We start from the raw sequence: 12,267 nt of genomic DNA on the forward strand, positions 1-12,267 counted from the left end.
TACCTGTGCAATAACATATGCTGCTTATTTAGCATTTTGATATGCCACCACTGTCGGGCGGATTAATTATGGATTAGATGATGGCATTTTGTGTGCATAGAAAAAAGTCTTAGATCTTTAATTTGAACTTGTGAAAAATGGGAGCAAAAAAGTGTTGAACTTATATTTTTGTTCAGTGTAGAATGTGAAAAATAAAAGCCTCAGTGTGGTATGTTTTACTGTACCTGCAGAGTTAATGCATGAATTTCACCTCTTCTTGGACTTGCGTGTGATGGCTTTTAAATGCAGGCTTTCATGTGCAGCTAATGTCTCCATGAGCCTGTTTATACCTGGTATTAACATGTGATTTTATGATCTAAACACAAGTGGAAAGCCAACACATCAGCGTTCATACCTGTGTCTATCATGCATCTGCAGCTAACCACTTGTGTTGGGATTTTATTGCATGCCTACATCACTTACCCTAGAAGGTCTAAGGACCCCATGCATAGTTATTTTATTAACAGTCTCCCCAGTTGCTTACTTGCATGCTCACTAATCATGTCAGCAGCTGTGTCCATACAGCTAGACATATCGCTGTTGGCAGAATTCAACACGTCCCCTTCCAAAAGGCAAAATGATGGACTGTCACAAAACACTTTGTCAAACTAGTTGTAAAATGGACTAGTTAATAAGCGTTAGTGCGCTGTCACCAAAACAACCACCACGTCCTACACCGATGATGTAGGCCTTGCTGGGGACGCATTAGGACACATGCCTTTACACTGCAAAATATATGTGGTCAAATCAAGGAGCAACCTCTGGGGCTGAAAAATGAAGCCAACACAGAAATGCAAAAAAACTGCAGTTCCTCTAATGGCCACTTGTGGCTGACTTCAAGAGCAAGTCAATCCCCATAGGCCTTCATGTTAAAATGCTCAACTTTACAGCTGAAATAAACATGTTTACAGCCTGGTGCAACAAAAGGTTGTGATCGGGATAGTGCCAGGAAAAGAGGTTGTTTTTACTAAGACATTGCTGTGTTTCCTGCTGGGATTGTGCCACCAAAAGTGGGTATTGTAAGCCAAAACAGTAACAGTAACCAAGTGGTTTTGTGCCTAAACTAAACAACAAAAAGTTACAACCTATCCACAACACAGTAACATACTATTGTAATGTATCACTGGTTTGCAGAAATGAGAATATTTTGGGTTGAAGAAACCAATGTCTCCCAACTCCGTGCTTCTGGTTTTCGAAGTATATGTTGTGGACAAGATGGTGAAGGTGTTTGATACCTATTTCTACTCATATGAAACAGTGAAGAGAAGTGCTGATAGTCAGGATAGTGCCAAATAGGAGTGTATTTACAGTATTTTTACAGCAGGGATGCTGTTTGATGGTTGTGTTGAGGAAAGGTAAATCTGAATGTGAGATGTTTTGAGAATATAGTTGTTCCAAGTCTATCCATGGAATATTGTGGTTGGTTTGATAGATCCATTTAGTGAGTTTGACAGGTAATAGAAGAAGAAGTTTAGAGCATCTAGCCCACCTTGCACTTTGCCTTTTGTGGAGTGGATAGTTTGATTCTTACTTTTTTATTTTTCCTGTAATTGGGGAGTCAGTAGAATTAAACCTCTCCTCTGTTAGTGAGACATGCAGTATTGAAAAGTGGTTAATTTTTTTCTATCTTCTTTTTCTGGACAGAGTTCACACACTGCAACAATGCCTGCACCGGGTGTGTGTATGAACATCGTCAATGCCCGTCATATGAAAGACGGCCAAGGGACCCGCGACAACCCTGAGCGGTTTCTCAACCAAGACTTTGAGCAGCTGAAACAGTACTGTCTCTTCAAACGGCTGAGGTACATTGACGACATGTTCCCCCCTGACAGAAGGTCCATTGGTGAAGGGATACTGAGTCCTTCTGACCTGAAGCAAGTGGTGTGGCTGAGACCAGCAGTGAGTGTTTTTGCTTTTGATCCTTTATGATTCTAAATGTTTATGGACAAGCAAGCATCTATATTTAGCAACTGAGACAATAATGTGTCTCTTTTGCTAAATCTTCAACTTTGTTCATCTGTCACTTGTATAACTTTGATCCGTGTTGATGTTGGGCAAGTAGGTACATTTATCTTGTGTTAGCTCTTATGTTAGCAGCTGCTTCCTGGGTCCTGTCACACCAAGCCGATAGTCAGCCGTTGGTCAAGGTCGGGTTGTCGGTAATTTTTGTAGTGTGTCCTGCACTTTTGGCACTAGTCGGCCCTTGTTGGCTTTTCGGATTATTCAGCATGTTGAATTGGTGGCGGAGTTTGTCGGTGACCTAATTCATACTGATTAGCAGTTCAGCTTAGTGCACATGAAGAAAAATGAAAATGAAGAAAGCAAACAAATGCCATAAGTCAAGAGGGTGTTAGGTACGTACCTAATGTACCTAATGACAAACCTTTTACATCAGGTATGGTTCATTTTTTAGTGACTGAGCTCTTGAGCAGAAACACTATGTAACTGTTTGTGTTATTGTTTATTAGCATACAAATATCCTTTGTTCTTTTATTACTGGGTCGTGTTGTTAATATGCTAACTAACTAACTAGCATCTTGAATCCATCCTGTTGGTCTTCCAGTTTTTGAATGAGGATCACAGACTTCTGCCCCCTGCTGGTATAGAGAATTATTGTGTTGTCAATATTTCCTGTCTTTCAGAAAATTGTTCCCAATCCATATTTTGAAGTTGATGGGATCTCCAGGTTTGACTTTGGTCAAGGCATGGTTGGTAAGAAAACTGCATCATTCATAATAATCCATAAATTGTTTGTCCCTTAATGGAATTTTGAGATGCAAGTGCAGATGACTGGCAGAAAACAGACTACAGACGGGCAGAGAAGATATTGTAACCATGTGTTTTCTGCACTGTTTTGATCAGGTAACTGCTGGTTTCTTGCATCTATCGGAGCTCTAACTTTCCAGACTGACATCCTTCAGCAAGTTGTTCCTCTCGATCAAAAATTTGATGAGAACTACTGCGGGCTGTTCCACTTCAGGGTAAACCAACAATCATCAGCAGCAGTGTTTGTCTAAAAGTAGGCTAGGTTCTGCTAAATGGTACATATCTTATGTTGCTACAAAAGATATTCTCTCTTCTCTCAACTACCCAGTTCTGGAGATTTGGAAGCTGGGTGGATGTTGTCATTGATGACAAGCTACCAACAGTTGATGGCAGACTTATCTTTGTTAGGTCCAAAAACCCAGCTGAGTTCTGGCCTGCTCTGCTGGAGAAAGCCTATGCCAAGTATGAAAAAACAATGTTTTGTTTCTCAGTCATAACATGCATTTTCTCAGAGTGATATCTGTCTTATTTTTGGGAGAATCCTTGTAAGTAATATCACACCCACTTGTATCAGAGTGTGTGGTTCCTATGCGGACATGAGTGCTGGAACTCCTGCTGAGGCTTTGACGGACTTCACTGGTGGTGTTCACATGTGTATCGATCTGACAAACCCTCCCCCAGACCTGTGGGAACTGATGTTTAGAGCTGGCAAATCCAAGTCACTGATGGGCTGTGGTACACCACAGGGGGTAAGAACAAATATACCACACAAACCAACACTGGCTGGTTGTTCTTGCTTTTATGTGCTTAAACTTTTTGAAATGTCCACATGTCCAAATGTCCCAAGTCAGGGCCCATTTCATAAAAGCACCTTAAGGAAAAGATGATCTTATGTATGTAGCTACATAGCCAATATTAAGAAAGATAGTTTAAACGAGCCAAATCAGGCTCAGTCTTTGTTTTTTGACAGATGGGTGACCTTTCTGGCTGCCAGTTTTCATTTGTCATAGCAGCAAACTAAAACATTATGATGACATGGTTCCATGAACAGGAGCTGTGTCAGTAACTCCCTGTTTACACATGCAAATGGACTGAAAGACTGGAGAAGTGCCAGGATGTCAGGCTGTCAAGTCTCAATGAATCAGGGATATGACATGCTGAGAATATTTCAGCTGTAGGGAAATGTGATGCTCTTGGAGATTGGAAAAGGAAAAGGAGATTAAAACAAACCTGATCATGCCCATTAATGACTTCCAAATTTCCATTCAAAGAGTATTTTAACAACACCTAAAACTACTGGTGAGCAACAGACTCACCAGAGCCAAGCTGGGGCATCCAGCGGCTTTTAAATCTGTATGTATTAAGTGGGCGTAAACCATAGCAAGTCAATTTACATTATGCCTGGGCAGTGGCACACTTAAATAGCATGTAACAAATATTAATCATTAATTATCATTAATTGTATGGCAAGTATGACAAGGGAAAATGATTGCTATACAGTACAGCTTTATTGTGCTAGGAAAGCAAAGGTCACAGTAATTTTTTTTTTTTTTTTTTTGGATGATAAAACAATGAGAATACTCTGGAATTATAATAAAAAGTAGAATTAAAACAATTAGGTTTTTAGGGACCCGTTATCAGTCCCTTCCATGTTAGATGTTGAAATGATGTGGTGGAAGGGTGCGGTCAGGGTTTTGAGTGGGTGCACTCTAATTAGACTTGAAAGCAACTGAAGCGGTTGTCACATATAATATCCAATTTATTTTGAATGAGTCTCCACATAATTCTCACATTTCATTGGGCTCATTTCACAAAGTGTTTTGTAGGCGTGCTGATGTAATGAAGTTAGCAGATCCGTAAAACATTAATGGCAAAGAAGGGAACAAAATATGGATCATGATTTAAGGCTGAAAATGTCATGTTCTTAGAGGGTCAACATGCTAGGCCAGATGACTGAACAGCTCTTTGCTACTATGACTTATGTAAATTTCTAAGCTTACCTATCTGTCTAAATCATAAGTGTTTTTGGTAGCATCAGTGTTTTAATATGACTTGTTTAGTCCACGCTAATGCTTAGAATTTTAGCAAAATTTTGAATTTTATGTTTTGGCTTCAACTGTTGCCAGTTTAGTGTTTAAGGAGGTAAACAATCAAATGTTGGTCTTCTGTTAGGTTAATTTATTATGTGTGTAGAAAAAGGTTTGTTGCACAAGATCACCTGCAGTTAAAACATATAAAGTATCTTTATCTTGTAGGAGACATCTGCCAACACTGTGTTACCGAATGGATTGGTCCAAGGACATGCCTACACTGTTACAGGTTTGAAACAGGTGAAGAATTCCATTGTTTTAAAGGCATTGTTCATGTAAATTGTTCATATGTTATCTTGCAAAAATGCACACACAACAGTTTGTATGATACCCTACGAATTAGTGCCCCATGAATGATGTTACGTCTTTAATATTAAGTTATGTAATTAACGTTAAGTTCTGTAGGTTGTGTTTAACCAAATAAAGTTACTGTAGTTAGGTTTAGGAAAAGAATCATCGTGAGGATGTATCTTAAAATTCACTCATTAAAGTTCACTGAAAGTTTAGATAGTTCTGAACACTGGTTCCCTGGTGAAAGCCAAGGGGTAAGGTCTTGAATTCACCCCAACATGCCTCCTGTATGAACGGTATGGGAATCTTCCATCTTTACCCACTTAGCGCATTGGTCACGTGATCGTAGTCTTCCAAAACACGTCAGTTATGCATGAACAATTGGCCTGTTATTATGCAGAATATGTTCAAACGTACAAACAGAGCATGAGAACAGCCCGTATTAGTTCAAATTTCAAGCTCTCCAAATTATCTTATTAATCTTATTTTCTAGAGTTTTAGGGTAGTAAAGACCTTCAGTTGGCCTCTACTGTATAGCTGCATGTATTAAAGAAAGTTTGTGATATGTACTTACTTTTATGGCAAAGTTTTTTTATTTATTTTTTCCTGGTAATTGCTGGTTAGATGATGAGCCGAGGGCAACTGGTGAACCTGGTGCGCCTCTGCAACCCCTGGGGCAGAGGGGAGTGGAAAGGAGACTGGAGTGATGGGTGAGAATGACACTGAGAGCAGTGCCTGTTTCATTGAGTATTTGCTCTGATTTGCTGCCCCACAGAAAACAGATTACTTTCCTATGATAAAATTTGTCCCACACACGCAAGTTTCTTAGGAATGCTTTGTCAACAATTTGTGTCTACTTCTTGAGATAGTCTCTACAGTGGTGTGGTAAATAATAATGTTTGTCATGTATAAGGGAGTTGAGAACATTTTGAACAGAGCCATGAGAAACCTCTCACATGCCTGTGTTGTCTTATTATGTTAACCCTCTTATTATTTTAAACTGGTAGCGCCAGATAACAGCAAATCAAGACCATGGAAGCCAAGTTTTGGCAGGTCTTTTACATTTATATCTTGGGGGATTTATTAATTGCAATAAAAAAAGAATGTAATTTATTTTATATCAGTCAATGTAAATCTATGCTAGTGTAATATTTCTTTTTATTTCAGCTTAACGAACAATATGTGTCTTATTGTCTTAACTTTAATCATATTTCATGAACCTTACCTAATGATTTCAGGCTGGTGTCTCATGGGTCATCTATGTTATGCTAGATGATTGCTGTGTGCTTTTTAAATTATGATCTCTCCAGTTATGTAAGGTTTTATTTTTGCATGACAGTTCTATGCATGTTATCAACTTTGGAACAACGCCCTGAAAAGTCCTTAGCTGTTTTGCTGTCTTGGCGGTTTGCACAAACTGGTTTTGGCAGTTTTCAGTTTAGGCAAGCCAAGTTGTTCTGAATAGCAAAGGTAGCTCAAAATGATATCTGTCTGCTTTTTCAGTTTCATGCCATGCCATGAAAGCTTAAAGGAGCAATAAGCGAAATTCATCATTTCTAGATTGAAGGAATTAAAAAATTGCTATGTGAAGAACTAGAGGTGTAATTTCATCTGGAGTATAGCATGACCTCACACACCGGGGCTAACCGGTGCTTCCTCCTCAGGCTCCACTTCACTCAGCTGCCCCACAGATCCACTGCCTCTCCCACTTTAACCTCAATAATAATCTGGAGCTAGCTGGGAGCGGCTGGCGAGGGAAACACAGCCAGTTAGCCTCCGCTAGCTTCCCAACTAGCCCCGGCTCTCTGTTTGGATCCAACCGGAGCACCGAGCCCTGGTTTGTTATTCAGGTTAATGTGGGAAGAAGCAGCGGGTTTATCGGGCAGCTGAGTGAAGCTGGGTGAAGTGGAGGCTGCGGAGGAAACACCGGGATGGGTTAATGTCCGGAGCTTGAGTTATTAGCGGCTCGGTCCCAGCAATGGGTCAGGTGTTACGGTTGTGTTAAGTGAGTAAGTTAGCCCGACAGTCCAGCTAACATTTTCAATTAGCATTGTAAAATGTAGCTTCCCTGCGAGGCTACATTTTTGTAATATATTTGCTGAGATGGAGGCGAGGCTCAGTGACTAGAAGAGCTGATAGAAGTGCTCCATAGCTGTAAGTTACTCCGGTAGCCGGTGGCAGCCGACTCGGCTAGTGCTAACACCGGGAGCTAACGCTAACATTCCTCCTCCGTGAGTGAGAGCGATTAGGCTAAAACATCGCTTCAGGTTAAAGTGGGAAGAAGCAGCGGGTTTATCGGGCAGCTGAGAGAAGCTGGGTGAAGTGGAGGCTGCGGAGGAAACACCGGGATGGGTTAATGTCCGAAGCTTGAGCAGCCCGCGAGCCAGGCGGGCAGCCTGGCGGACTCTAGCCGCCCCGGCTAGTGCTAACACCGGGAGCTAACGCTAACGTACTCTTCTCTGTGAGTGAGAGCAATGTTTTAGCCTAGCAGGCAGCCCGTGAGCCTGGCGGGCAGCCTGGCAGGCTGCTCAAGCTCCAGACATTAACCCATTAACCCATCCCGGTGTTTCCTCCGCAGCCTCCACTTCATCTAGCTTTACTCAGCTGCCCGATAAACCCGCTGCTTCTTCCCACTTTAACCTGAAGCAATGTTTTAGCCTAGTAGGCAGCCCGCGAGCCAGCTGCCCGTTAGGCTAAAACATCGCTCTCACTCACGGAGAAGAGGAGGAACATTAGCGTTAGCTCCCGGTGTTAGCACTAGCTGAGTCGGCTTCCACTACTGGAGTAACTTAACAGCTATGGAGCACTTCTACCAGCTCCTCTAGTCACTGAGCCTCGCCTCCATCTCAGCAAATATATTACATTTGTTACAGGTACCATCATTGAAGTAGGCAGGGGAATAGCTAAACACAGCAGAGACCGAGACATTGCTAACTGCTAGACGAGGCGAGTCGGGGGTGGGGGGTGGAGAGCAGAGGTAGAGGGAGGAGTGGCTCATGACACACTTTGTTTTGGTCTACAGGCAGTGCACAACAGCAAACCTAGCGGTGAAACAATTTTGCTTATTGCTCCTTTAAGTTAGTGAGCAGTTACATGGACTAATCTGCCCAGTACAACAACAATATGATTTCTTGATCACCCAGTAGCTCTAATGGGCAGGAGTTAATTGTCTTACTAAAGGCACTCAAAACAGTGCTCCATTGATTTAATATTGCACTTCCATAGGGGTTTCCCTAAAGATGCATGTAAAAAAAGTCTTTAAGCTGGGAAATCCTGACTATTAGTGCCTAGTATGCTCTCATAACACTGGATTCTACATTTTCCTTAAAGTAACTTAAAGAAGCAACAGATAGGATTCTTTTTTTTTTTAGCTTGGCGCCACCTAGCGTCAGTGGTGTTGCATAGCACTGTCTATTAGACTCTCTAAATTAAATAAAATGTAGGCTGTAAAGACAGCCACCAGTATACCTCTGTAGAATGAGAGGGTGTGTGGACACTATACTAAATAAATGAGTAAAGAAACCAAGCAACAATTATCAGATTTATCTGAAGAAAAAACAAATAGTAATGCAGATAATTATACCAGAATGCACAGTACCAGTACAAACAACTCACAGTAAATTATATCAATATGTACAGTATCAGTTCAAACAACAGTAGACATAGTGGAATTATACCAATATGCACATGTTATGTGATTCTAGAATAAACGGTACCGTATGGAAACGATGCGGCTGGTTGGAGCTCAAATTGAATGGGGAAAAAGTCCAGTGTTCATTTAGCTGGGCGTAACTTAGCTGGACGATGTCTGTCGATAGCTGCCTCCGTGAGAAGAGAGCAGAAGGAAGCGAGGGGGGTACCACTGTCCGAGGGCTGCCGTAGAATGGCAACAAGGATGTCAGCCGACCAACACTTGCTACCCGGTCCCTGGTTGCGGCGATTTGCGATGCTGGCCAGCAAGGAATTAACTAGCAGCCAGTACAGTACAGTCCTCTCTCAGCTAACATTTAGCCGTGTTACTTACTGATCCATTAGAAAGAAAGCTAGCTGGACATTGGTTTTGAAGCCTCTTTGGTCACGTAGCTCCCTCCATCTCTTGAACACCTGACTGAGGTTTACTCTTGTTTTTCCTCTTCTTTTATCACTCTCCTTTTTGCTCTTCTTTGCCTCCTCAGACAGAGGAGCTTGTTTTCTTTTGCTAGGCTGTTTTTCACTTGTCTCCAAACTTTGTCTGTCTGCCATTGTGCTCCTGACTCAACTATCTCATGCCCAACTCCTCATAAGGACCAGCTCCAGTCCCTGATTGGCTGACCAACCAATTTCGCAATACATGACACGTTTCCTGCCATAAAGCAGATTTTTTCCGCGAAATTTGGGCACTGGTGGCAGAAGCTTATTACAAAGATTGCAAAGCCACTAAGTAACCTATGTAAATGCTGATAGTCTGATTTTACTGTGGCCACTACCCTGTGCAACCCATATTATTTTCATAATGATATATTTAGGAAAAGATGCTATCTGTTGCCTCTTTAACTGTTTCTTCTTGTGAAACCCTTCCCACCTTTTCAAGCTCTATGTCACAGGTTTATAAGTCAGGTTTTACGCTCCTAAAAATGTCTAGTCTTTAAGGTCCAAGCTAAAAATGCCTTTCCTCCTCTAAAGCTACCACATTAATGCCAGGATTCTGATGAGAGTCAAAAACAACCTGGCCCTGCTCCTGGCCCTGAGCTTGGGCTTACTATTGGAAACGGTACTTGCCTCTTAATGTTAGAACAGTTTGTAACACACTGCCTCTCCTCTTTCTTTACTGAAAAATGTGTACATAAAGGTCACCTTTATGGCAAACTGTGAGTCCTGAGGATCGTGAGATGTGCCTTGCAGTGGCTGACGATGGGGAGTTTTGGTAAGCAAGCCGAAATCAAAATTTTACAAAGTTAACAGACTGCTATGAAAAAAAAATTGGGAGCAAAATGTTTTGGACATATTCTTAAAAATACAGAGTAACAACTACAATTTTGTTTTCTCAACAACTTTTGTGTAATTTCAAAATCACAGTTGTACAAAAAGTACAGAATAAGTGGTACATATAATCACAAACAGTATATATACATATTGTTTGATTAAGGTCATATTTCTATGGTGGATAAGAAAGGCATCATCATATATTCATGGTGTATATTATAATTTAGTGTAATTACTTAATTGTAATTAAAGCCACTACAAGAAACTTTTAACTGGATATGCAAAAGTCTCTTGTTTCTGCTGATGTCTGTGCGTGACCTACAACAGCAAATGAGACCATCGGTGTGAAGACAAGCTATTTCTATATAGTGTATATCCATACCTTTAGAAAACTGTGTCCGGGTCCGCCGCAGGTCGCTTCCAGGACGAAACGATTTACGGCACTCAGACGGCACACGTCATCTTACCTAGCTGCTTACATTTAGTGACTCTTATAAATAGTCGCTATTCCTCCTCCTCGACCCGACGTCCGCAGGGAGTTAAAATAGCAGCAATCATCGGGTAAAAGTTCTGTGAAAGCACTGGACTCACCAACTGTCAGCCACGTCTCAGTCACACAGAGAAAATCCAATCCTCGGGAAGTCAGGAAATCCTTCAGGATAAACGTTTTGTTCGCTAGCGATCTAGCATTTACCAGCCCAATCCTGGCAGGAGCTGGCGGGTCCACGGCGTTAGCTGTCCGGGGAGCCACACACAGAGGCCGCAGGGTGAATCTACGCAACCTGCGGCCTCTGTGTGTGGCTCCAAAACAAACACATGCGCGAGCCAGGTAAGCGTCTTTACGACAATATGTGCTAGAGCTCATAGGAAATGGCTTCATTCTGGCAAAACACTACTGCTTTTGTCCACAGGGTCACCAAAATCAACTCAAAATGAAAGTTCCTTGTAGGGGCTTTAAGTGGCTATTAAAATTCTACTTTGATAATAATTTCAGTACATCTACAAAACAATTATGCAGATTGCATTTGCACATTTTACCTCAACTGACTGATACAGAATAACTTTTTCTTCTTTGAAAGGGACATTGTGTGACATTTTCAGTTGTCTATTGGCAAAAATTGATGTCTGCATTCATAAATATGTCATCACTGGTGTACTATTACCTCCACCAATAATCTGACTTATTCTCGTAAAAGGAGAATTTCGGATTTGTTTGTACATTCTGCGGGTAAGTCGTCTGTGGGGTTCCATTACGTTTCGCCATCTTGAGAATACACCTGCCAGCAAGGGACATACAGCACCGCCTTCGGCGTTTTCGTTGAGAGCCAGGCCAGCACTGCGTGACTGAGGAGCCGAAGGAGAGGAGCAAGAGGCGCTTCGCTACTACCCTGGCAAATTTGAAACAAAGTCCCACTCTTTGAGCATAATGCAGGATCATGCAGCATCATGGGAGACGGAATCCTTGTCGCCAAGAAAGCGCAAAAGGGAATAGAAAAGGCAGCGTGACCGGCGAATTAAAAAAATGAAGGCCCACATCGGGGTAGCCTTTCCCAGGTAGAGAGAGCTGCTGAGGGAGAATGGTAATGCAATCACAGGCCAGTGCCGCTGTTGGCTGTTAGCCGCTGTCAGCCGCTGTTAGCGGCCAGTCGCTAACAGCCTCATCCCTCTCCTCGCATCACTGCGCCGCTGTTAGCTGTTAGCCACTGTTAGCCGCTGTTAGCTGTTAGCGCTGGCCTGTGATTGTATTACCTTTCTCCTTCAGCAGCTCTCTCCACCTGGGAAAGGCAACCCCAATGCTGACCCTTGTTTTTTTTAATTCGCCGGTCACGCTGCCTATTTGATTCCCTTTTGCACTTTCTTGGCGACAAGGATTCCGTCTCCCGTGATGCTGCATAATACATGATCCTGCATTATGCTCAAAGAGTGGGACTTTGTTATGCGGCAGTAGTGCCGCTGGCCACTAACAGCTGTTAGCGGCGCAGTAATGCGAGGAGAGGGATGAGGTGTGTGAGGTTGAGCCACTTGTCAGTTGTCAAAGGACAAGACGTGACTGGTTTGTTTCAATTTACATCCGCCCCAACAGTCCTACATTGTAAACACAGCCAGCATGGTGAGGAGG

At 42.2% G+C, this 12,267-nt stretch overlaps 1 protein-coding gene across 1 annotated transcript in view; it reads left to right on the forward strand.

Annotated features, from left to right (window-relative positions):
- The window catches only part of LOC117267601 (calpain-1 catalytic subunit-like), a 31,036-nt gene that overhangs the window by 1,237 nt on the left and 17,532 nt on the right, over window positions 1-12,267 (forward strand). The window contains exons 2-9 of the mRNA XM_078174886.1: window positions 1,684-1,938; window positions 2,682-2,751; window positions 2,902-3,020; window positions 3,134-3,267; window positions 3,380-3,554; window positions 5,061-5,135; window positions 5,811-5,896; window positions 10,015-10,089. Coding sequence (XP_078031012.1) covers window positions 1,702-1,938; window positions 2,682-2,751; window positions 2,902-3,020; window positions 3,134-3,267; window positions 3,380-3,554; window positions 5,061-5,135; window positions 5,811-5,896; window positions 10,015-10,089 — 971 coding nt within the window. The 5' untranslated portion in view covers window positions 1,684-1,701. The remainder of the gene's footprint in view (window positions 1-1,683; window positions 1,939-2,681; window positions 2,752-2,901; window positions 3,021-3,133; window positions 3,268-3,379; window positions 3,555-5,060; window positions 5,136-5,810; window positions 5,897-10,014; window positions 10,090-12,267) is intronic.

Source organism: Epinephelus lanceolatus, chromosome 15 (assembly GCF_041903045.1).
Source record: "Epinephelus lanceolatus isolate andai-2023 chromosome 15, ASM4190304v1, whole genome shotgun sequence".
NCBI classification, from domain to species: Eukaryota; Metazoa; Chordata; class Actinopteri; order Perciformes; family Serranidae; genus Epinephelus; species Epinephelus lanceolatus.